Consider the following 25,804-nt stretch of genomic DNA (forward strand, 5'->3'; position numbering starts at 1 on the left):
AAACACTCTTGCGTGTGAATGTGGGGAGCGTCTGCTGGTTGTTCTGTTCAGCTGTGCAATGACTATACTGCAGTGTTTTTGAACCAGCAGCTGTGCTTTTGGATCGAAGGCACTGTATTGGCACAGTAAGGTGATTGGTAGTGGGCCAGCTAGATGCTCCTCCCTCACATGCTATGCCAGGTATCATACAGCTGCACGTCTGTGATGCCAGAACTGCACTCCAGTAGCAGTGCAAGCTGCCGGTGCCAATGCTGTACGGTTGCAAGAGTGCTTAGCTTAGCAAGCTATGGTCCACGTTACCTTATGTCTGATGTCTGACCAAACACTTCCTCAATTGTAGTCAGCCCTGTAACCCACCTTGGGGTGTGAGAGAAGAAGAAGACGAAGACGAAGAGTTTGGATTTGATATCCCGCTTTATCACTACCCTAGGGAGTCTCAAAGTGGATAACATCCTCCTTTCCCTTCCTCCCCCACAACAAACACTCTGTGAGGTGAGTGAGGCTGAGAGACTTCAGAGAAGTGTGACTGGCCCAAGGTCACCCAGCAGCTGCATGTGGAGGAGCGGAGACGCGAACCCGGTTCACCAGATTACGAGTCTACCGCTCTTAACCGCTACACCACACTGTCTCTCTGAGAGAGACAGCAAAAATACTTCTGCCTGTCATATGTCATCTCTTGGGTCTCTGACTCCGCCTGCCCATTTTAGAACCAAGCCAACAGAACCAATGGCCTATCAACGCCAGCATTCTGTTCCCCACAGTAGCCAATCAGATGCCTATGGGAAGCTCAGAAGCAGGTCTAGGGCAGTAGCCACAGGTTCTCTGAGACAGACCCTTCTTTGATTCTAAAGACAAGGCATGGTCATCTTCCCTAGCAGCCATGGATAGCCTTGTCCTCCATGAATTTGTCTAATCCAAATCCAGCCGTCCAAGCTGGTGGCTATCACTGCCTCTTGTGGAAGTGAGTTCCACAGGGTAACAATGTGCTGTGTGATAAAGTATTTACCAGTACTCTTGTCTGTCCTGAATCTTCTACCATTCTTCTTCATTGGATGCCTCTTCTAGGACCGATGGGAGAGGGAGGAAAAACTTCTCTCTTTTCACTTTCTTCCAGTCACATCACCAAGTTGGCATGTCCAGAGGACCTGTCTTGAATGGATCCAATATGAACTCAGAAACCTGTGCAAAGCAGCTAATGTTCTACCTCTTACCTGTTCACAGCTCTATTATTATTATTATTATTATTATTATTGTTATTATTATTATTATTATAAAAATTTATACCACCGTATACCCACAGGTCACAGGATAAAATCACAATATAAAAACACAAAATACATAATCAAAATAAAAATAAAAACAACCCAATGACCCCAACACATTTTAAAAGGACACTGGATGTCGATCAACCAAAGGCCTGGTTAAAGAGGAACATTTTTGCCTGGCACCTAAAGGTGTATAATGAAGGTGCCAGGCAAACTTCCCTGGGGAGAGCATTCCACAGACAGGGAGCCACTGCAGAAAAGGCCCCTTTCTCATGTTGCCACCCTCTGAACCTCTAGAAGAAGGGGGCACACGAAGGAGGGCCTCAGAAAATGGTCTAAGGTCCGGGTAAGTTCATAGGTAAAGAGGCGGTCCTTGAGGTATTAAGCTCAAGCCACTTTTATTTTCATATTACTGAAAATGTGTTGTGTAGTGGGCTCAGTTGTGCTCTGAATCTGAGGTGAAGCAATCGCACAGCTGGTTTTTGTTACCCGGCACAATTTCACTCAGTTTCGACCCGCTGCTTTGTCTGTGTGGATTAGCCATCAATTCAATGCCTAATGTGAGAAGGGGCATGTATAAACAACACTAGCTTGAGTTAACATGAGGGGAATGTTGAAAAAGTTGCATTCTCGCACCTTCACAGAGAGTTGGAGAGTCGCTGTAGTTTCCACGCCCACCTGAAATGTCCTTTTCACAGAAACAACTTCACACCTTCCCCCCCTCTCCTAAAGATTTATTAAGACGAAGGGGAAAGTTCTGAGAGAGATGGTTGCTGCCATCTAGTGACCAAGTCAAGCAATACAGAGACACTGCATTAATCTAATAGGGGCACACAAGCTGTTAACTAGCAGAGCGAATTGGGGTTGGTTTCGTTTCATTTAAAAAAAAAAAACTCCAGTGACTTTTAGGGACATTTTAAACGGAGCTGGCACATTGCCAGAAATCTCTGGGGTTGCCTTTTCTTCACATGACCATTAACTTTCCCTTTCTTTTTCGATACTGTTCATTTATGAGGTCAAAACCAGCACTTAAAAGTCTAAGACTCAGCATCCATTCTATGCAGCCACCAGCCTTTCCTGCAGTTCTAATATTTCATAATTATCACTGGGGGCAATTTGGAGTCAAAAGAACAATGGAATGGAAGGAACACTCAGCCAGGCTGTGCAGCCGAGGGAGTCTCCTTATTCACTCAATATTCCCCCAATCCTCAATTTTCCCCACACTGCAGTAATTTAGTTGTTTATTTAGAAGGACACAAAACACATCAATTGTACGGGGCTGGTTTAATGGTTCTGAATGGTGGAAAACGGAATGCAGGCATGAAGACCCCCACTGCCTGAGCTCCCAATCCTCTCTGAGCTCACCTCCTGTGCTTTAAACAGAAGCAGGAACCTAGAAAGTGAAACAGATCTATCACTTAACTTTACGTATTAAGAAAAGATCCAGTTGCCGGGAATCCTTGACTATGACCGAAATTGCAGCTGTTGGGGGCAGTGCGCCCTGGAATTAATGTGCATTAGAGATTTTTTCTTCCCTTTGTCCAACCAGACTACAGTTGCCCTCTCCATCACCTCTCCACCTTTGCATCGGGGTAACAAGTCAAGAGAGGTGAGGCGTGTAGAGGAGTTTTACTTGTTTGGTTAAAAAAAATAAAAATGGAAAAGATTTATTTACCAGCCTTCAGCAATGCTGAAGGTAAACGACATTTCTGTGTGCTGCTCTGGTTTCACCTGGAAGCTGTCTGCAGACAAACGCCGGCTCCCTCGGCCTATAGAGCGAGATGAGCGCCACAATCCCAGAGTCGTCCGTGACTGGACCTAATGGTAAGGGGTACCTTTACCTTTCATTTTACCTTATTGTGTACTAAGACTAAGGGCCAATTCACATTTATGCTTTGCCCTGCTCTTTCCAGGCTTAAAAACTCTGTGTATGACCATTGTTGAGTTTTTTTGCCCCAGAGCTTTCCCCAGAGCGAAAATCTGCTCTTTAGTGCTTAATTGGACTGTGCCTGGAAAGAGGAAAGGTAAATGTGGAGAAGCCCAAATGTTTTTTGATCTTCAGAACAAATGCTCACAGTTTGTATCCATGGGTGCAGAAGGCTTCCAGATTATTTGTTTCTATCCCAAGCCAAGGCCTGCTCTGTATTTTTTTTTTGGGGGGGGTGTTAAATAAACATATGCATTCACACACACACACACACACACACAGATGTAGATCTATCCTGGCAAGGGCATTATATTTAAGATACATAACCTTTCTAGTCCCCATTCCTTCTAAGTGGGGATGTGATATCTTCACTCTCATTTTAGATCCGTAAAGCTGAGCAATGCTTTGCAATATCCTGTCTGTTGGGGATAGCCTGTGCAATTTCTGTATTAATTTACACCTCCTTTTGCGTAACTTTCCCAGACACTTCAGGCTCCTTTCCTGTGTACCTGCAACATGACCCAAAGGTACATTTTCGCTGTGTCAGGCAAGCCGTCACATAAAAGCACCTGGGCCCTGATGGACCATAAATATAGAAAACACTGCCTTTATCCCTCATTTGTGACCATTGACAGAAGCCACACACCGCTTCTATACTTGAGAAGAAGACCCTCCCTGTGTTAGTAGTGGACAATTATAACTAGACTTCCATAGGTTACTTAGATGTCGAACTTTACTTTTTTGTTATCTCTTATTTTTATTCTTAATAAAAGCTGCTAAAGTAAAAACCTAGCTTTGGCACTTTATTTGTCACCTTTCCTGGCCACTAACTGGCTCATAGCACTGGGGTTATTTCCCTAATTAGAGTTGGATCAGCTTTTTGGAAAATGTTACAGGCACAACTGGCCTACCTCGCAATGCAGTCTTAGCATGAAAGGGTGTTGCACGCAGACAACCAGGATCTCTGGGCAGCAGCTGACATGTTCAGAAACCAAACTGAACAGACTAGAGAGAAATCTGAATAGTTTAGATTAGAGGGAACGGAATAGATTAAAGAGAAAATTATATTGGTACAAAGAGGGTTGGGGAAGAAAAGGGCCTATGCCAGTCTACCTGAGGCAGTCCAATCTGATCACGCGCCTAGTAAACTGTGACTGTTTAGGTTTTCTCTCCTAATCTAATCTGGTGGGCAGAGCATTGCACTTGCAAGACTGAGGCTCAAATTTAACTATGGCTTTTTGTAATCCGGCACTATTCAGTCACAATTCCTCCCTGTTGGTATACTGGGAATAATACTTGTCTGGACCTATGTTATTGATGTGAGGATGAAATATGGGCTTGTGAGCCCTATATTTAAATGCTACCTCTGTTTTCATCAAAGTAGTTCATGTGCTTGGCTGTGAATCTACTTGCTTATTTTTTTTTAATTACCACCTAACAGAGCAGTTGAAGAAGGTATAAATTAATTTCCAGCTTTCCTGGGTCACACACATTGCCACAAAACAGAGATAGTGGAAGGAGATTTAGAAGCGACATTTCTCTAAAGCATGGCTTGAACCACCAAGTCTGTTGCATCTAGCTTAGGGCTTCCCTTTTTCCGTGTATAAGACTAGGTTTTTTAACCAAAAAATTAGGTTTAAAATTGGGGCTCGTCTTATACACAGGTAGCTCTGAGGAGTGTTTTCTTAATTTGGAGTCCCCAAAAATAGGGGGGCGTCTTATACATGGGGGCATCTTATACACGGGAAAATAGGCAAATGCAGCAGTCTTAATTTGGACAATCTATTCTGAGTAGTACAGTGGTACCTCGGGTTACATACACTTCAGGTTACAGACTCCGCTAACCCAAAAATATTACCTCGGGTTAAGAACTTTACCTCAGGATGAGAACAGAAATCATGCAGCGGTGGGGCAGCAGCAGCAGAGGCCCCATTAGCTAAAGTGGTGCTTTAGGTTAAGAACAGTTTCAGGTTAAGAACAGACCTCTGGAACGAATTAAGTTCTTAACCTGAGGTACCACTGTATTCTTATGCACAGATTCAGAAGAAGATAAAAAAAAAAAACACTGTCAGAAGAATAGGGTGAGCCACAAAAACATACATCTCGGGTATCCAAGCCCAAAGCAGGGTGATGTGTCTTCCGCATATGATGGAAAGTGAAAAATGAAGTTGCTGTAAGCACCTTTGTGGGAAGGGGATTGCACAGTTTTGGGGATTGCACAGAAAAGGCCCTGTCCCAGGCTGCCACCCTCCCCTAAAAAAACCCATCTGAGTGGGGGTGTGGAACTACCAAGAGGACCCCCTCTGCTGATCCTAACACCTAAAAGGCTCTGTAGGGAAGGAAGCAGTCTTTCAGATATTTGGGGCCTAAGTTGTTTAGGGCTTTAAAAACTAATGTGAGCATTTTGGATTAGGCTCATAAATAAACTGGCAACCAGGGCAGAGGTTGCATGTATTCTAAATGGAAGGTGACCCAGTAATCTGGCTGCTGCATTTGGTGGGGGGGGGGGCAGTTTAAGTTTTCCATTCATATTCCCCACACAGAGTGCATGACAGTAATCCATCCTGGATGTTCCCAGAGCACAGAGGTTAGGGGTATCGCAGTGGCCAAGTCAGATTTATCCAAAAAGGGAGCATAGCAACAGCAAGGGACTTTTTCATGTATTGCTAGCTTTGCCCGCTAGAAGCCATTTCTGTCTTGTCTTTGTTCTGTAGTCACCATGGTTTTCAAGCTCAAGGAACATCTTGTGGTTTTTTTTTTTTACCTGCTTCTAGATTTTGCATGCAATTGGTTTTTTTTAAAAAAAGCTACTCAGCACCAGTTATGCAAACTAGACTAATGCACATAATTCGGCATGAACTGTCACAAAGGCTCAACTATTATAGCTGCGGAAAAAATCCATCCTGTCATCATATGCTATGGTCGGTTCTGTTCATTTCCATGGTGATGCCAACAAGCACATTATTTAAAATGTGTTGCAGCGGCACTAGTGTTATCTTGTTCTTGAAGTCTCCACAGAGGCTTCAACCAAACGATGAGAATTTGATTACTGTATTCCTCTTATAAATCTCAGCAGGATCAGTTCATCCTACCTTACACTTGACATGCCACAGAAAGCAGATGAACGAAACTATAACTGGAGGGGAGGTTAGGGGGCCACGTGAAGCTTATGTATCATTGGTGAATTTGTCTCTCACACATGTGGGCAGGATAGCTCAGAGACAGCCTCCCACTCTGTACAGATCCACTGCTGATGCTGATGATACCCAGAATGCCCTTTAACAAAAGTTTATTCTTTCTTGCAGCTGTCACTATTAATCTCCAACATCATCTTCTGATGGCAAAGGAGGCATTTATTATTTAGAAAGTCACACAAAGGTCCTTCCATGTACTCATGTTCCGAACTCCCAGAGATTGGTAGGGTACGCAGAAGGTTAAAGCAAGAGACTGTTTCTCTGAGGCCATGATAAGCAAGAAGTGGCCTCTGAAAGCAGAGCTGGCTTTAGACATTTTCAAACCAGAAGCAACATCAAAACACATGTTTTGCTCACCAACGACAGTCCCTATTTCCCAGCACCTTCCCTTGATAAATCACTTTCGTTATTTTGGCCTTTTTTCCCTTTGGAAATGCCTTACGAAAATTAGTGTTTTGGTGGTTTTCTTCAGAATGCAAATCTCGGGAACAGGGAAACAGATTATCATATTGTGTGTCAATGCAGGCACATGAACACAAAGGCACCACGCTGTGCAAGGCCTCCCAATTTGCACATTGCAGCTGCTGAGCTGTATTTTGGAACTTATGACAATCTTATTGGGAGTACAATAGATTTTTAACCAAACAAATATCCTCTTCCCATCAGAGACAGGTGTTTGCAGATTTTACGACAGCAAACCAAAACCTTCAGCTATGTGTAGTTAGTCAGGGATGGAGGAGACCAGGGCAGTAAACATTGGGTCAGAGAATATGAGTACTTGCTGCTCCTATTTCCCTCTGTGAAATGGTGGAGGATTTGAAAACAGTATTCTTTCTCTCTGTTTTAAAAATCTAGCGACATGGAGTAAAGGTAAAGGGACCCCTGACTATTAGGTCCAGTCGTGGCTGACTGTGGGGTTGCGGCGCTCATCTCGCTTTACTGGCCAAGGGAGCCGGCATATAGCTTCCGGGTCATGTGGCCAGCATGACTATGCTGCTTCTGGGGAACCAGAGCAGCGCACGGAAACACTGTTTACCTTCCCGCTGGAGCCGACCTATTTATCTACTTGCACTTTGATGTGCTTTTGAACTGCTAGGTTGGCAGGAGCAGGGACCAAGCAACGGGAGCTCACCCCGTCGTGGGGATTCGAACCGCCGGCCTTCTGATCGGCAAGTCCTAGGCAGTTGGAGGCAAAAAATCACACTCCGACATATTGCCAAATCTGCTTAGATTTCCACCCCCTCCGCTTTAAAGTTTCCCAAAGTCCAAGCCTGAACATATTTTGTGAACACTGTTAAGACCTGTTTAGACTGGCTTTTGGAGATCTGGCAGAGATTATTTTAGTGTTGTAATTTTATTAGGTTTCATTGCATTTTAATAGGTGTGGGTATGTGTGTGTTTCTGTCTGAAGCCTTTAGGGTGAGCTGTAAATTTGAATCAATACATGGAATGAGCTTCTAATACAGGTAAGCGAACTCTTTCTTCAACCTAGTTTTCCATTAGGCATGGTTTAAGGGGGAGCACAGTGGAATGTTGCAGAGAGGCTTCCTGATGGCTTTGGTGAAATGCAGCAAATAATATAAGGGGAAAGAATTAGAAAATAGATATAAGTATCACTTCCTTAGAGACTTCCAAACCTACACTCCCCACACCTTGTATATTAAATTGATTTATAGGCCAGTAAATGCAGAACCTCACATTGCTCTCCAGGGATCCCTTAGGAAGATGGGAATAGCTTATGCAATTTGCATAATTGGTTGGTTGGATAGGGCTTTTGTTTTTAAAAGTCATGCTCTTTAACTAAGGATAACCAATTTAGGATATTTGGACAGCAAAAGAATTAAGTGCAAAGGATGCTGAGTTATATTGCCCATGAGTAAGTGCTCAAGTATGAAGCCATCCCCCCCCCCCCCCGCTAATATCCCTTTCCTTTCGCAGTCTGGTAACTGAAACTGTCTCTGAAAACAAGGGTGCAATGTGTACTCTGGATTGTTATCAAGTGAGCTGGACTTCTTGAACCTAACCAATGAAGCAAGCTGGTCTTCCCTTTACTGATGGGGTCAATATCTGAAAGGCTCTCAGTGTACTTCCCAGTGAGTTCAATGTAACTTAACAGCTAGAAAACTGAGCAGAGTCTCAAATTATGCACCCCTTGCTTAACAAATCATGTTATAGGAAAATTACCTCTCCAGTCACCGAGAGAGTTCTGTTGGGAGAAATTGTTCCTCGCATCTCTGGCTGTTCTCCTATGGAGTGCTGAAGAATCCTGTCATTTCCCTTTCTCCCTAACACCTTCGTGAAGCTCCCAAGATCATCCAAAGAACAGGGTTGAAGTGTCATCAACATGCTGACAACACCCAGGCTTCTTTTATATCAGATTCAAGTGCTGTTTCTTTCCTGGCGACTGTGGCTGCGTGGGGCAGAGTGGAACAACCTTAGGTGGAATCCAGACAACACAGAGGTAACACTGGTCAGAAATCCACATTAGCTGGAGGAGACCCATCTGTGTTTACCATATCCTGGAAAGACCCTCAATTCCCAGATGGAAACTGTGGCCGGAACTAAACATTTCCCCAAGTAAAAAAGATTATCATTGGAGAACAAGGTTTTTGGAACCCATTGCCCATGCTTTTGTCAACATCCAGGTTTAAAACTGAGGAACTTTGAAAGAAACCACTGCTGACACAACACAGCAGCCCATTTGAAGGATATGCAATAACTTATCATTTGCTTCTGGGTAGATCATCAACAGCCCAAGCCTCGTCTTGTATGTACATTCTAGAAGAATGGACAAAGATTAAGAGACACATCTGCAATTCCTGCTCACTTTTGCTCTGGCGCCACTTACTTTTCTATCTGGCCACATCCACTGAATGAATGTGAGCCCTAACAGTTTTCAGATGATTTGGTTTGGGGGGCGGGGGGGGGAGAAATCCTCATCCCTGCATTAGGGAGAGTTTGTTGCTCCATTGCTGTGCCCTGGAGAGGCGCTGATCCAAGTTTTAACTTAGGATGTATTAAGTAGCAAAATGGCACCCATGTTTCTTTACATGGGGGATGTTACCCATTCACTCCCATCCCTGCATTCAGAAGCAAGTCAAAATGTCTTTGTTGACCCAAGCTTTCCAGTTTTCATAGGCATTCAGACTTCTTCAGTTGGATCATTTATTGGTTAGACTACTCTTGTTAATTTGTTAAAGCTTTGCCATAGTTTGCACACAGAAGGGTGGGTTATAAGATTCTACATACCTGTCAATACTTTTCTTGCCCTGTGACTGGCTAATTTAGGGATGTGGCCTAGTTTATTTTGTCTTGACACAGAACCCCTTTCCTGCCTTTAAGAGTATAGACTATAAGCAGCAATAAAATAAAATATACCAAACTTCTGCAAGATTCCTTTCAGTATCTGTGAGAAGGAACTTGCATGGTGTGGTAGTACTGGAAGCTGCAGTATAGAATGATCTTTCCCTCATCAGCTGCCTTGGTGTACCCCAAGAGTCTGTACTTGCTCTACTTTTACGGTGTTTGTAAACTCTAGCACTCAATACAACGTACCAGGGACAGGTAAGGTTGAAAAACGGATGGAATCTCTATTGGTCTGAGGGGAAGAACATCTCAGTCATCCTTCAATGGAAATTGTAGCTTCTCTAGAAAAGCTAAAGAGATAATGGAACATCAACCAGGGGTGGGAGCCTTGTTGGGAAGCTGTGGCCTTCCAGATGTTGCTGGATTTCAACTTGAATAGCTACATCAATAGCTACACTGGCAATGCTGTCTGAGGCTGTTGGGGGCTGGTAGTCCAATAACACCTGAAGGACCACAAGTTCTTCACCCCTGGTCCCCACCCGGAATCTAATTGTGGGTGGTTGACTGCTTCAATGCCCAAAAAACTTCATTTATCTAGAACAGGGGTAGGAAACGTCTGGCCCTCCAGATGCTATTGAGCTACAGACATCTCATCATCCCCGACCACTGGCCATGCTGGCTGAGGCGGATGGGAGCTGGAGTCCGAGAACAAATAGTGTCACAGGTTAGCCACTCCTGATCTATAAGACAGGCTAGGAGTTCAGAAAAGCCATTCTGATTTTTGACACCCCCAGAACCGCTGATTTGGCCAATACCTGAGCAAAATCCTCTCCCTGCTTTCCTTCTCCCAGTAGCCCAGTATTGCACTGGGTTGGCATAGAAACCGCATCAGGGCCAGGCATCACACAGCAGCAGTTACATAAGCTCAAGGAAGGAAAGGGGGAAATAAAAATAAAGAAGCAACTCTTCTTAAGGAAGATGCACGGAGGCCACAAGGGATAACTAGCTCAGGAGGCAAGGTGCCCACTCACACAGAGTTTAAAAGGCAGCAACTCCCTGAAGTCAAGGCAGTGGGAAGAACATTCATATCAAGCTGATATCTAGCAGAAGCACTGTTCCCTCGTGGACAACTTTTGAGTAATGCTCTGTTTAGAGTCTTGCCATTTGCGTAATGGGTGCTAAACTTTGGTCTCTTCCATTTGAAGAGTTTTATTCCCAGGAATACCTAGGAAAAAAAGAAAACCCAGTAATTTCTTTTCTTCTCTGTTTTGAGGTTGCCATCCCCTGGGGGTGAGGATGCTTCGTGTGGAGCACAACTCCTTGGGGCAGGGACAGAAAGTTCTGGACCCAGAGGGATAAATGCACCAGCAGATGGGAGGGACACTCATTGTGGCTTTTCCTCCCCAACAAAAAGGCAGACCCACTGCAGAAAAACAAAAACAAAAGACAGGCTGACATTAACACTCTTACCTGTGTCCCTTCTTTTTGTAGCACCAGTTTCAGTCTCCCCAAAGGTTACCAACAATGCCATGGAGTAGTCCAGCTGCTCTTTAACAAACTAGCAAGTCAAAACCGCCCCTTGCATACATTCTAGAACAGGAGAGTGCCATTCACAATCCTCTCCTTAACTTTCTAACCAACAAGGATTCTTTCAGAAAGGCCCTTCCTGCTCCGTAAGAGCAATCCTAGGAAGCCAACATCCTCTATATGTTTCAGGTGCCAAGGTGGGGTGGCGTGGGGGGAAGAGCATTGGCTGCTGATGGAGGTATGCAACTGGACACCAGAGATTGAAGGCGTCAGAAACACTTTATTGCTGCTACCCTGAACTGCTCCTGCTGGCTTTACTGTTTGAGGAACTGCACAGAGATTCAGCCAAGAGATGGAAATTTTTGACTCACGTGCAGGAAGTGGAGAGTTTGGAGAGGCTGGGCAGCAGTCCTAATCTTACCCGGCTTTAGCCAAAGATGTCACCGACTGGGGATGTTGCAGAGGGAAGCTGTTTAGTTAGCACTGTGGCTACTCTCTAAGGCCACTTTACATATCTGCAGTCCTTACTCTCCTATGGAGCTGGCAGGCTCTTTCACTGGCTTTCTTTCCTGTACTTCTTGGCAGTGAAGAAGAGGAAGAAAAACGCACTCCCGTTAATTTCCCCTGGGCACTGAGCTAGCTAGTTAACTGGGTGCAATGGAGCCTACTGGGGATCCCTGTAGGGAAGCTGAATGCTTCTACAGTACCCTTACTACCAATGAGAAAGTCCTGCTTGAGAAGCAGGCCTTGGCATTTGCTCACAAATGTAGTAACAATCAATCAATGACAGCAGTCCACAGCAACTAAGAGGTTAAAGCCGGAGAATGTTTGTTCTCAGCCACAGTGATGGAACAGGTAAGGGTAGGACTGCCACCTGGTGAACAAAGTGAATACAGCAGTACTGAGACAGAATTGGCAACAGACAAACTAACTTGTAAGAAATCACAGCACACTTCCCGTAATTATTTGTCTCCCAGATGTAAAGGCTGGTCGAATGGTCTTTGAGCACATTATATAGAAAGGATGACTTAAGTGCGAACCATGAACTCAATCTGATCTACTGCTCAGCCTTCCTAATGCTAACAAAGAGTGCCTAGGTGGGGGAAGGTCTAGGTGTACCTTGAAGGGCCACTATCAAGCAGCTCCATCTCCCTGTGAATGGTAATGGGAAAGTGCAAGCAGAGGACTTTGAAGACGAGTCATTCAGGGTTCTTTGCAGCAGCAAAACAGGCAGGGCCTTAGTCAAAAACCCACTACATTCAAAGAGGCTTGAATCCCAGGAGCCTGAGGATACAATTCCTCTCACTAACAAGGCGGTTTGGGGAAGGGTTCAGAGAGAAAGTGGGGTCAATCAGAGGAAACGTTTATCAGCGCTGAGCTGTAGACCCCAGACAGTGGCAACCTCTACTACTTCTGTATGTAGAATGAGCCTTCAATATCATTCTCCTCCCACCCACCCCCCACTGCATCAACCCATCCAACCGCTCAGCCATGGTTGGCCCCCATCTTAGCGGGTCCTGCGGGTCGTGCTCAGCACAGACCAGCTGGCTCTCAAAAGGCAGTACGTCTGGGATACAAGTTTGGTGGGCTGCAACTGTGAAAGCAGGTCGGACCCATGTTTCAAGGTTCCTGAAGCCATGTGATCTGGGGCAAAGTCTTCGACATCCTTTTAAGGACAAGGAGGCCATCAGAATGAACTGGGATCCAGCCCTTTCTAGCATTCAGGAGGGGGGCAGGGAAGCACATTCAGGTCTTCTATAATTAAGAGGAAAGCAATACTTAGCCCCACTGGCTTCCCGTGTTCCTGACTACTCCATACAAGAAGAGAGGAAAAGCAGACACGGCAGGCAGCCTCCACCTCTGAGAAAAGGTGATCTGCCTCCTGTCTCAGCCCATTCACAGCTGTGATAAGCTGGGAAGGGCAAGATTAATCAAGAAGCTGCTTGATTTGCAACTTCCAAACCCCTCTCCTGTTGAGAAGTTTCAGCTGAAACAGTGTTCAGCTCTTCACACCATGGATTTGTTAAGGAAGAAAAAGGAAGGGGGAAACAGGATGCCTGTATAGGATTTCAGGAATTAATCCTTAGCAAGCACTTTTTATAGATTCCTATCCCTGTAGGAAACAGGCCTTCAGTTTTCTGAGATCAAGGCCAGCAGCCTCGCATTGCTACCTGGTGGTGCATAGAACTATTAACTGCATTTGTCTCAGAAGCACACTGGACACGGGGTAATCTTCTTGTATTTCCACTACCACGTCAGCACAAGCAATTGTTGCTACCATTGGAAGTGATGCTCCCATCTCAGCATCAAGCTAGCAAGGTCTAATTCAGGTACAGGCCAAAGTTCTGTAAATTCCATTCTTTCCAAAAAAACAAAGGAGAAAAAAGAGAGAGAGAACCCATTCGAAAAAGCCAGAGAACTGAAGAGAGGCAAGTGAAGAGGAAGGCCAAGAGGGTTCCCAGCAATTCTTCCCGCACGGTAGCAGAAAGCTTGTAACTTTTCACAGCGCCCACAAGCTCAAAAGGGCACCATGGGGCTTAGGCAGAGTTAGCAAGAGGCTGTGCTGGCGTCTGAGGCAGGTCTGCAGCTGACATCAGGTCTGTAGAAAGCATTTGGCTTGAAGGGTTTTGAGAGTCACCATTTAATCCAGTTTACGTTACAAAAAAAGGAGTGTGCACACTACAAAATAATCTTGATATGGGATATTAACCAGTTTACAGCTTCCATTCTGTGCAGGAAACCTGCTCCAGCGTGGCTGTTCAAAGCCAATGGGACACCACGGAAGCCTCTTGCACCCTAGGCATGCTGGGAGTCCAGGATAGCCTGCAGGGATCCCCCAGGAAATGGAGTTAAGATGCAGCCACCAATTCTGGCTTTGGTTTGACTCTGTCCGGCGATGTTTCTGTAAATAGAAGGAAAAAGGAAGGCGTTAACTTTCTCAGCTGGAGTTAGAGCTAACCAAATTCAGACCTATGGTTTATCTAGTCTTACAACTGGTCTGTCTTGCTACCTGCTCCCTTTAGAGGAGACAATGGAGATGCCATGCAAGCAAACACTCCCAATCTCACAGCAACATCTCTCAAACATATCTTCATGTTTGAGGGAAGACTGTGATTTTCCATTTGAAATGCTCCTGAATGTCTGTATACTTGTGCCAAGAGCAGGAACACTCCCTGTCATTGCCCTGATACAGTTCTACACCTTGTATGTTCTAAGGGCGGCCAACAAGGAAGTTGAGATAGTACTTTCCCCAAATCTCTCTGGAGAGGCTAAGCCTGAGGGCAGGAGACTTCTGAAGCTTTACTCCTCAGCTGATGAGAACAACTGCACTGTACATGCCCACTTCAGGTCCAGCCCCAGCCTTTGTAAAAGGAGGTAGAGACAGTGGTAAGGTATATTGAAGTTTATGTCACAACAGCAGCTGGGCCAAACTGCACCGCATACAAGTTTATTACAGGAGGCAGAGGCAAGAGATTCTGCAGAGAAAAATGAAACTACTACAGTACCAACAAGTGAGGATATTCTTCCAAGTTGTGGAGGATATGATATAACACTATACTGGCTAATATATCATGTGCCTCCTCCTCGAGAGGTCTGGAGGGTGGCAACACGAGAACGGGGCTTCTCTGCAGTCTGTGGAATGCTCTCCCCTGGGAAATTCACCTGGCGCCGTCATTATGCACCTTTAGGCCCCAGGCAAAAACATTCCTTTTTAACCAGGCCTTGGGTTGATCTGATCAACATCCCATACCCTTTTAAAATGTGGCTCTTTTGGGGGGCGTATTATTGGGTTATTGCTTTTATTTTTATTTTATATACTGTGATCTTTTTATGTGAACCACTCAGAGACCTCTGGGTATAGGGTGGTATACAAATTCTATAAATAATAATAATAATAATAATAATAATAATAATAATAATAATAATAATAATAAAAAATAAATAAATAAATAAAGGCAGCTTTTGTTATTTGTTTCTTTAGAGGTCCAGGAATCTGTATGGCTTACACATTGATTGCTGAGTGCTCCCTATGCCCTATATAACTTCCAGTTCCCAAGCCAGTCATTTTTGTACACCTATGGCTGCTCACCTCCACTCCCCACAAGTCCACTACCTTGTATTTCAGATTGAGTTTGTTTTTAAACACCCAAACCAAACACCAGTTGTATGGCTATAACAGGGTTTTCAACCAGAGCTTGGCCTCCTTTTTTTGTCTTGCTCAAACATCATCTGTACCATGAATCCACTCTCCCCACCCTCCCCATACTGGGATAGTGCCACCGATCTAACTTACAGTTGTTGTGAGAATTATAGGGACGCAGGTGGCACTGTGGTCTAAACCACAGAGCCAAGGGCTTGCCGATCAGAAGGTCGGCGGTTTGAATCCCCGTGACGGGGTGAGCTCCTGTTGTTCAGTCCCTGCTCCTGCCAGCCTAGCAGTTTGAAAGCACGAATTGCAAGTAGATAAATAGGTACCGCTCTGGCGGGAAGGTAAACGGCGTTTCCGTGCGCTACTCTGGTTCACCAGAAGTGGCTTAGTCATGATGGCCACATGACCCGGAAGCTGTACATCGGCTCTCTCGGTCAGTAAAGTGAGATGAGCGCTGCAACCCCACAGTCGTCCGCGACTGGACCTAACGGTCAAGGGTACCTTCACCTTTACCTTTCATACACATGAAGGTCTTTGGACCTTTTAAAGCACTCTACAAATGCCATGTGTTGGGCTGTAGCATGATTACATATAGTAAAGCTTTGGTGGAGTCTGACATAGTCAGTGCTCTCCAGCTGCTTTAAGAGCACTCTGCGGAGTTGATGCTTGCATATCACCTGCCAACCTTATTCTTAAATCTCCCATGTGCCACGTGGTTCATGCAGGCACAACCAAAAGCACAAGCCTGCACAACTGAGGGAAAGAAAACAAGACAGACAACGCTACCTGGAATCTTTTCTGGGAGAGGCTCTGATGGAACCTCTGGAAGATCTATCTGTTCCTGCAAGAAAAGAAGTCACACCGTGAAACAAATGTTCTGGGGATAACAAGCAACTCTAAACCAGAACTTCTGAAAATTTGGCTGGGCTCTAGAGCTTTGGTTCCTGGTTACTAACAAGATTCTAGCAGCACTTTTGCTTCCTTGGCGAGTTACCCTGATTAATCATGTTGGGTGGCAGCTATTGGTCTGGGAATATAACTGTGTCAATCTATTCATTCATTTATTTAATGGATTTATATCCCATTTTGAGAAAGTCCTCCACAACATGACTTATATCATGTTTACAATACGGAAGCAACATTAACTGTGGAATCAATGCCAGCAACAGGACCACAATCCAAATTCCAATAAGCAGCTGCTCTCTATGAGTCACATTAAAAGCTTTGGAAAAGAGAAAGGTCTTTAAGCCCTCTTTAAAGGATACAAGATATGGGGTCTGTCTGATCTCCAAGGAATCAAATTCCATAACTGCAGGGCCACCATTGTGCCCTAGTCTGAGCACCTGCCAGCTTGATTGCTTTCACTGGCAAACACTGAAGCAGGCTAGCCAACAAAGATCTCAAGATATGGGCAGGGCAGTATGAGCGTGGGTAGTCTTTTAAGTAATCCAGTTCCAGGCAGCTCAGGGCTTTAAAGGTAATAACCAGAACTCTGAATTGGGTCTGCAAAAGCTTTGGCAGCCAGTGCAACTGTTACAAAACCATTTATGTTCTGATTGCCTGGCACCCAGTGGCGTAGCGTGGGGGGTGCAGGGGGGGCCAGCCGCACCGGGCGCAACATTTGGGGGGGGCGTGCTCGCACTTGCAGCTCTCTGCCCCTACCTGGCTCACTCTCTCTCACTGCAGTGATGGCTGTGCGAATCTGATCCGAGCTGCCCGGTCACCGCCCACTGTGGAGGGGGAGGGTGCCAGGCGTGCGTTGCGGTGCGGAGCGGAGAGAGAGGGAGGGAGGGACTATCTGGGGGAGGGACACTGCAGCGGTTGCCCAGCGCTGAGCGTGGGAGAGAACCACACCCGACCAGCCCAGGCAGCAGCAAGAAGAAGCTGGCAGCGGCGGCGGCAGGTTAGGGGTGCAAATTACTTGCCTTGCCCCGGGTTAGGGGGCGCAAATTACTTGCCTTGCCCCGGGTTAGGGGGCGCAAGTTACTTGCCTTGCCCTGGGTGCTGACAACCCACGCTACGCCGCTGCTGGCACCCACCAGTAATCAGGCAACCACATTTTGCACTTGCTGCAGTTTATAATATGCTCATCTGTGCACTCTGATAAGCAATGGAATTTTGTGGAAAGCATCAAAAGACTAATATTTTGAATGCTTTACAATCACCACCAGATCGGTGGTGGAGTTGGATATTAGGCAGCAGGGGTTCCACAAACTTTGGCTTTGGTGGTCAACCCAAAAATTAGGATCACCAGGATCCTGCCACTATTGTAGCATCAGACTTTGCTACACGAGGTCAGGGAACAATCCTTTATCCACTTTTCCATTTCCAAGCTTTTGTAATTTTGGGGCTGTGTTTCTTACATGACATCTGAATTAGAGGAGGTTGTGCACTGGTGCTTGGATGCAGTGGTGGGGTGGATGAGGGAAAATAAGCTGAGCTTGAACTCTGGCAGCACAGAGACACTGGTTCCTGTGTGCAAGAAACTGATCAATTGCCTGCCCTGGATGGGTTTGTTGTTACATCAGGCAGATGACCCAACCATTCACATAAACCGACATTTACTGCATGAATGTAGTCTAATGGCTCAAAGTGAAAGTTCCATCCCTTCTAAGAAGGGAGCCATAGGAGGAGCGGCAGGCCAGAATCTCCACCACAGATTGCATCCACGGAAGTAGTTGGGGACACATGAATCTTCAGATACTGGCGTGGAAGAATCTTTCATTTGAAGGCAAAGAAAACAAAGGGTAAACCAAGGAAACATGTTGTAAAAGTTATTCAATACTGCCAGCATCCAGCATTCGCAATACTCAATGAACTTAAGCCCATACGTTTCAATAGGTCAGCTCTGAGTACAACTTGGTTGGGTATCACCCTCTTTGTTTTTAAGCCTCTCTGGGAAGATTGGGCTGACCGCTTCAAGGCTTCAGAAGACATAAATGCAAGGCAGCTATAATAAGGAACCCTTATTACCTGCCAGGTATATGGGATGGATAATCCCCTCACGTGAGATGAAAAATGTCCACTGCAAAATGTAGCCCGACAATGAATTACCAGTGTTGCTGATTAAACACTCACCTGAGTGATGGCATCTAATTCTGCTAAAATGGCATCTTCATCTTCTACAGTGAAGCTGCCAGCCAGCATTTCATCTATTTGCTGCAAAGGAAAAGGGCAGAATGCATGGTGAACACCAGAATAGCACCATATCCTTAAGAATTGTAAGATGGAAATACCTATGGGTTGGTGTAACATAGGAACATAGACACAAAGCTACAAAATACTCCGCTGAAACCCAGCCACTTGGCACTCAAGCTATATTCAACTCCCTCCCTCTTTCTATGACAGTCTTCTTGACATGAACAAATGTCATCTCTGACCTGTTTAAGGTGCAATGACGAAGAACAGTTTAGTCTCAAGGTTTGCAATGCAATATGTTAAAGCAAAATAGGGTCTCCACTCCTTTTCATAAGCAATTTAGGTGGCACGATTGAAACACTTTCAAGCATCCAAGTGGGTGGAATTGCTGTCATACAAATATAAAAATGAAGCAGTGCAATGGTTAAAAGGATCTCCATGATGATACACAGGGACAATACATACCCTCTGGTATTCCACAGCTTCCTGGGTTTCATCCATGATCCTTTCCACTTCTTCTATTGACATAACCTACAGGAAAAGAAGGTTGGTCAGAAGAGATGTCCCAACCAGTGTCCCATATGAAATAGTCCCAAGGACCCTGGGCTCACACTCACCTGATGCATCTTATTTAAACACTCATTACCAATTTTGAGGCCCTCAATCACTTTCATCTCAATTTGTGTGAATTCAATATCCTGGACCTGAAGGAAACAGAAGTCAACAGAGGGGGTCAGTATCAATATCCTGTATTCAATATCCTGGACCTGAAGGAAACAGAAGTCAACAGAGGGGGTCAGCGAGTGCTGCATTTCATCAATATGTAGTAGGGAGAGTAGACAACCACAGCCACAGTAGACAGTATGTTCTACATTCCATGGACCACCATAGAGCCAAATGGAAGAGGAACAGACAAAACTGGCTTGCAGAACACTCCAACACTGGCCGATATTACAGCTTAAAACATGACATAGCATTCGGAGCTCAGCAAAAAACAAAACAAAACAAAAACAAAAAACAAAAAACCCCAACCCAAAACAAAACAAAATACCACTTTAAACATTCATGGTGTAATCCAAGATGTCCAACTAATGCTAAGTACTAAGACAGCTTGAATTAGAAGTTAAGCACAATTACACAAAATTTAGCAGCATACAGATATGACAGCTGTAAAAGCCCTGAAAACAATGACATTGGATGCCTCCATTACCATGCGTTCCAGGTTGCTAATTTGGTTTTCTGTCTTGTCTAGCAATTGTTCTTGATACCGTTTTTTCTTCAGCAGAAACTTTGCTTTCCTAGGAGGAGAAAAAAAGCACTGGCTGTAGAAAACAATCCTTCAGACCAAAGCCTTGCCTTTCTGATCTTGATTTTTTTAAATAATAAAAAAAACCATTGATTCCAATATTCTCAGAAGCAAGGAATAAGTTAAAGATGGTCAGATAGGCTGCCTCAGATCCAGAAGTCCCACTTTTAGTCATTATGGCCAGCAATAACTAATATGTATATTCTTTACTTACTTGATCCTTAAATTTTTTTATTAAAGCTCATGGCCATCACAATATTTTATTTTTCAATTATTAATTTTGCAAAATGTGAAGTGCTTCCTTCTGTCTGATTGCAGGCTTAGGGCAATCCATTTCATTAGATGCCTAAGTCCTGGCATTGTGAGAAAGATTCATTATTTCTCTGCTGGTTGTGTCACATGAATGAAGCTGCCCATTATGTGACCGATCATCAAAAGGACTCCTCTCTCCAGCAGGATGCAATAAAGGAACATTTTAAGAACGCTCAGTAGTACCAGTTTAGAAATTTTAACAAAGCTTATACAGCTTCAAATCACTCTTCTCATTGGAGTTAGGAGCACAGGAAGTGGCCTTATACAAAGTCAGAACAGTGATCTATCAAACTCAGTACAGTCTATACCAGGAATGGGGAACCTGTGGTCCTCCAGATGTTGTTGGGGTTATTTCCATCATTCATATACAATGCCCATAGTTTCTTGGACCAATGGATATGCTAGATCAGGCATAGGCAAACTCCAGCCCTCCAGATGTTTGGGACTACAATTCTCATTATCCTTGACCACTGGTCCTGTTAGCTAGGGATGATGGGAATTGTAGTCCCAAACATCTGGAGGGCCGGAGTTTGCCTATGCCTGTGCTAGATGATGGGAATCAGAGTCCTACAACATTTGGAGGGCCACTGGTTCACCACCCTGGTCTACTCTCACAGGCAGGATTATTTCCTTGCCTGTGTGCCAGTGTGGTGTAGTGGTTAAGAGCGGTAGTCTCGTAATCTGGGGAACCGGGTTCGTGTCTCCGCTCCTCCACATGCAGCTGCTGGGTGACCTTGGGCCAGTCACACTTCTTTGAAGTCTCTCAGCCCCACCCACCTCACAGAGTGTTTGTTGTAGGGGAGGAAGGGAAAGGAGAATGTTAGCCGCTTTGAGACTCCTGAAGGGAAGTGAAAGGCGGGATATCAAATCCAAACTCTTCTTCTTCTTCTTCTATCTGGCCATGCCAGAGATTGAAATTGGGACCTTGTGCAGGCTACTCCACTGAGCTACAGCCTTTCCCTTATGTGTTATATTAATTCCTGGTACATTTAGTACCAAGGTAGCTCCTAGCCATGCCATCTTTCACTAGAGATGCCAAGGACTGAACCTGGAACCTTATGAATGAAAATATTCATTTTAGCACTGCGTTATTATGCAGGCTGAGCCAAGGTAGTTAGAATGCTTCACCAGCAACAACAGTATTCAGCTTAAATATTAAACCATGGCCAGTCAGAGACTTAAGGTTTCTACATGATGCACCTCAATTTCCTCCAGGGATACATTTGTAAAGAAAGCTTCCCATAGGCAGTTTCTTCAAGCGTGGAAGTAAATGCTTCACGTGTTGTAATAATGGGAATCATTCAGCTGTTATCAGTGGAATGCAATATGTCAATTCAAGCTTTTCCCATACAAGAGAGCACACAGGGGCAGTTGTGGTTCATCTCACTGAGAAGACCTTGACTTTCTGAACCAGCCCATAAACTGAGCACCTCCGTATGGAAAGGGTGCAAAGTGACTTGGAATGACTTACTCTTTCTTGCCATCTTTTAATAGTTGCCGAGCAAAAGCCCTCTCCCGCTCCAGCTGCAGCGATATCCTTTTCTGATATTGCTTTAGTTTGTCCCGCTGCTGTTTCAGTTGCTACAGGAGAAAATAAATTGGCCATTAGAAGGTGCAGCAACAAGCCTTGCTAGGATGACCATTGGACAAGAGAAACCAAAATCTCCCTTTAAGGCAGACCTGCTTATAAGCCCAGCAGCCTGATCCCTCAAACCTACTTTGTTATTCCCATTTTTGGCTTGCTGCAAAAACAGCAGAAGAAGCTGAAAGTTCCACCTTGCAAAGTTAAACACCAACTCACTGCCTTTGGCTCTCAGGTACGACACATCGTACCTCATGGGAGACGTGGGAGAGAGACAATAAAAGTTTGAGAGTGCTTTACCATGTGTTTCCTCCTTCAAGTTGGTCAAATTGCTTTTGCTCTCAGGCCGCAGCATAATAAAACTAGCAGCATCTATCTGGTGATATTCCAGACTTATAAAACAGTATGTGGAATTCAGATTTGGGGCACAATGTTCAGCTAGTGGAGCATAGGGATGTTGTATTCCCAGGGCAATAGCTAGTGGAGGGGGGATGTTCAGCTAGATGTGAAACCTTTGACACTCCAGATGTTGCTGGACTTCAGCTCTCATCATCCTTGATGATTGGCCATGCTAATAACTAAAAGGCCATGGGTTTCTCACCACTGAGCAGCAGACTGGGCATTTATACCTCTTGTTAGTATGCAAACTAAATGAGACAATTAAGAACTAAATGAAAAAGTTGGCAAGCAGCTGGTTTTAAGTAAGAACTGTATTAAGGCAAAGACCCTCCCTTCAGTAGTTAAGGGACAGACACGCTGCAATGCTTTACTGAGTACAGTTCCAATTCTGATGGCTACATCTAGCTTTTGACACCTCTACAATATTAGGGGCACCCTAAATATTAGAATGGATACTGCAGATTAAACCTTAGGACTCTGAACTTAAATTCAGTGCTGAATGCAAAACTTCAAATACGTGACAAGTGAGTAGCCACAAGGTTCTGTTTTTCGGCTAATGTTGTTCAATGTCTTTATAAATGTCTTGGTTGAAGGAATTGAGGGGGTGCTTATCAAATATGCAGATGACACAAAATGCAGAAGGGTAGCTAATACTACAGAAGACGGAATCGGGGTTCAATTGACGTTAACAGATTGGAGAACTGGACCAAAAGTGAATTTCAGTAGGGACAAATGTAAGATTCTGCACTTAGTCAGGAAGAACCATCTGCACAGAGGCTGGGTGGCCATTTGTTAGGTATGATCTAGTTGAGATTCCTGCACTGCAGGAGGTTGGACTAGCTGACCCCACCACCCGGGCTCCCTTCCAACTCTACAGTTTTATGATTCTATGATAGGGGATCTTGAGTGGAGCCGATCACTGCTGAAAGTGAGGCTGGCAATGGATGCCAAGATAGGAAGCATTTTCAAATGTGCTTGGAGAAAAATGCAGAAAACAAAGCCACAGCTGGAATACACCAGATACAGTGGCGAAATAAAGTGGTGTGATGACAAAGCAGCCAATCCCTAACATCTCCAGATAAGGGCTGTCTGAAATCTATATAGATCAGGGATGGGGAACCTGTGGCTTTCCAGATGTTGCTGGGACTTCATTAGCATGTTGAATAGTCCAAGATTATGGGAGCTGGAACCCAACATTTGGTGTGCCACAGGTTCCCCATCTCTGGTGCAGTTCAGGGAGTTGGAATGTGACAGGCTGAACACAGGGTCTTTGTGTTGAAAAACCTGGTCTTTCTGACACTCAGAAAACTCTTCCACACTATAGACATGGTATTCAATCATTTACAGATACCATGGGAGCACAATCCTAAACATGCTTGTTCATAAGTCACTAACAGTTCAAAGGGCCTTGAGAATGCAATCCCACTCCCTTCTCCATGTTGATGAATGGGGGTTTGTGAGCAGGATGGCACACAAAATCCTCTCCATCAGCAGGAGAAAGCACTGTGGGGGTGGGTGTCTCTAATGTAGTGGAGGCCTCAGCTTTCTCCATACTCCTGGAGATTCTTCTCCCACTAGCAAAGGGTTCTGAAAACTTTTTAGTAACTGTGTTTAGGATGCAGCTTGCACAACTGCTCTCCTATTTCACAAACTATGGTCAAGGATAGGGAACACATTTGTGGCTAAGATATTGACCTAGATATTCCAGCTCTATATAAATGATCATCCAGTAGTCACAGGGGATCTTAAGACTTCACCAGACAGAGCTCCCATCATTCCCAAAGCACTGTGACTTTATCCCCTCAGTCTGGGGGCATCTTATTTCAACCTCGAAACTTCTCTTTCTTCATAGTGTGGTACTATTTTATAATAGCCTTCCAAACGAACCCCCCCCCCCCAAATGACGAGTCTGCATTTCTATCCTGGCTGCGAAGAAGGGAGAAGCATAGTGCTGATAATGACATGGTTGCAGGTTTGATCCCTGTATAGGACAGCTGCATATTCCTGCATTGCAGGGGGGTTGGACTAGATGATCCACAGGGTCCCTTCCAACTCTGATTCTATGATACTCCTCCACAGACACGAAGGAAATGCAGGCAAATAACCTCTTCGGAAGTGCTTTTATAACAGACTGGTGGAAGAGAGGCAGCACAACCGGAGACAGCACAACCTGCCCCTCTCCCAGCAGCTTGGTCATGGGCAAATAGGCTTTCCTTCCTCCACAGCTTGCTGGAGAACTAGGCAGGCTGGCAGATGGAGCATTGTAGCCCCTTCTCCAGCAGCCCGACCCCACGAACTCGCCTGCATGCAATTCCTGGTCACCTATGGCTGTTACTAGGCAAGCTGTTAAATTCAAGGCTGATTTTTTTTTTTCTATAGTGCTTTGCTGCTCTTAAGTACCCGCCTGGGAGTATTTCCACCTGACTGCCAAAGTAATCCGGAACACGACAGCCACCACCACGACTTCCGTTCGTTTGCTCGGGTTTCTTTCTTTTTCTTTTTAGAGAGAAACAGAAAGTGTAGCCAGTCCGAAAAGAAGCCAAAGTTCCTTTAACTTTCAACAGCTGTGTTAAGAAAGAGATCTTTGGCTTTCTCACCCCATTTAGGAGAAACAGCACCTGCCAAAAATCACTTTTCTTCCCTACCCAAACAAACTGCCAATAAATAAATAAATACAGGGGAATTGGGCATGTCACATACGGTGGAAACATGGGTCTACGTGGGATAAATGCGGGTCCGGACTCTGTCAAACGCACAGGGGCTCCTTTGCAGCACACATTTGCTGGCTACCTTGCCGCCTTTTGCACTCAAGTCACAGCAACCTGCTCCTGCAGCCTCCGCCGCCGCCTTCCCTGCCTCCCAGCCCCTTCTTTGCTCTCACCAGCACGGCCTTATCTTGCTCGGTGACCCGGCTCCGCCGCTTGCGCCCGAACAGATTCCCCATCGCCCCGGCCCCGCCCGCGCGGCCCTGGCCTACATTGGCCCCACCCCGGCCCCCTCGGCTTCCGTACGGCGGCCGCGGAGGCTCCCGCTTTGCCGGAACGCGAACGCGGAATGGAGGCGAGGAGCTAAAGTGACGGCTTTGGCTCATAGAGCTAAGGAAAAAAGTAGAGGAGCCCGTCGCCGCCGCGTTTCTTTTGTAAAGAGCTTCCGGGTGGTCATCCAGACTAGCTCGCGGAACGCGCCTGACACTTTTTTTTGTATAAGTCTGCATGCCCGTGGCTTCCCCCGAGAGAATCCTGGGAGCTGTAGTTTAACGGTGCTGGGAATTGTAGCCTACCCAGATGCTTGAGGAAATTTTAATCTGAAAAAATGTTTAGGGTACTCTTATTTTCCGACTCCTGTTGAAATACTGCCCCTCAATGAGGTCAAACTTAGATTCACAATAAACTTGCATGTGGCCCAGCTGCTGTTGTGACATAAACTTCACCTTACCACAGCCTCTCCTTCCTTTTAAAAAAGCTGGGGCTGAACTTGAAGTGGGCATGCACAATGCAGTTGTTCTCATCCGCTGAGGAGTAAAGCTTTGGTGCTCTCCTGCCCCCAGGTTTAGTGTACCCATTTCCCCCCCAGAAAAAAGCACTTTGGGTGTGTCTGCGTGTGTCACTGTTTTATGTTTTATAAACCACTTTGAGAGCCTTTTTTATCTGGAAAAAATCAAGCATACCACTGAATTCTTGCTCTGGATTTGGAGGGAG

The 25,804-nt window shown here is 45.2% G+C and overlaps 1 protein-coding gene across 1 annotated transcript; it reads right to left on the bottom strand.

Moving 5' to 3' along the window:
- Window positions 1-13,440: 13,440 nt before the first annotated feature.
- CHMP6 (charged multivesicular body protein 6) lies at window positions 13,441-25,094 on the bottom strand. Its single transcript, XM_081849997.1, has 8 exons — window positions 24,988-25,094; window positions 21,597-21,706; window positions 19,718-19,805; window positions 19,125-19,211; window positions 18,973-19,038; window positions 18,448-18,528; window positions 16,156-16,210; window positions 13,441-14,121 (listed from the first exon to the last, which is right to left on the bottom strand). Exons 1-8 carry the CDS (start codon window positions 25,048-25,050, stop codon window positions 14,069-14,071), a joined length of 603 nt encoding a protein of 200 aa, XP_081706123.1. The 5' UTR covers window positions 25,051-25,094; the 3' UTR covers window positions 13,441-14,068.
- Window positions 25,095-25,804: the final 710 nt, after the last annotated feature.

Source organism: Podarcis erhardii (assembly GCF_964252035.2).
Source record: "Podarcis erhardii genome assembly, chromosome: 2".
Lineage (NCBI taxonomy): Eukaryota > Metazoa > Chordata > Lepidosauria > Squamata > Lacertidae > Podarcis > Podarcis erhardii.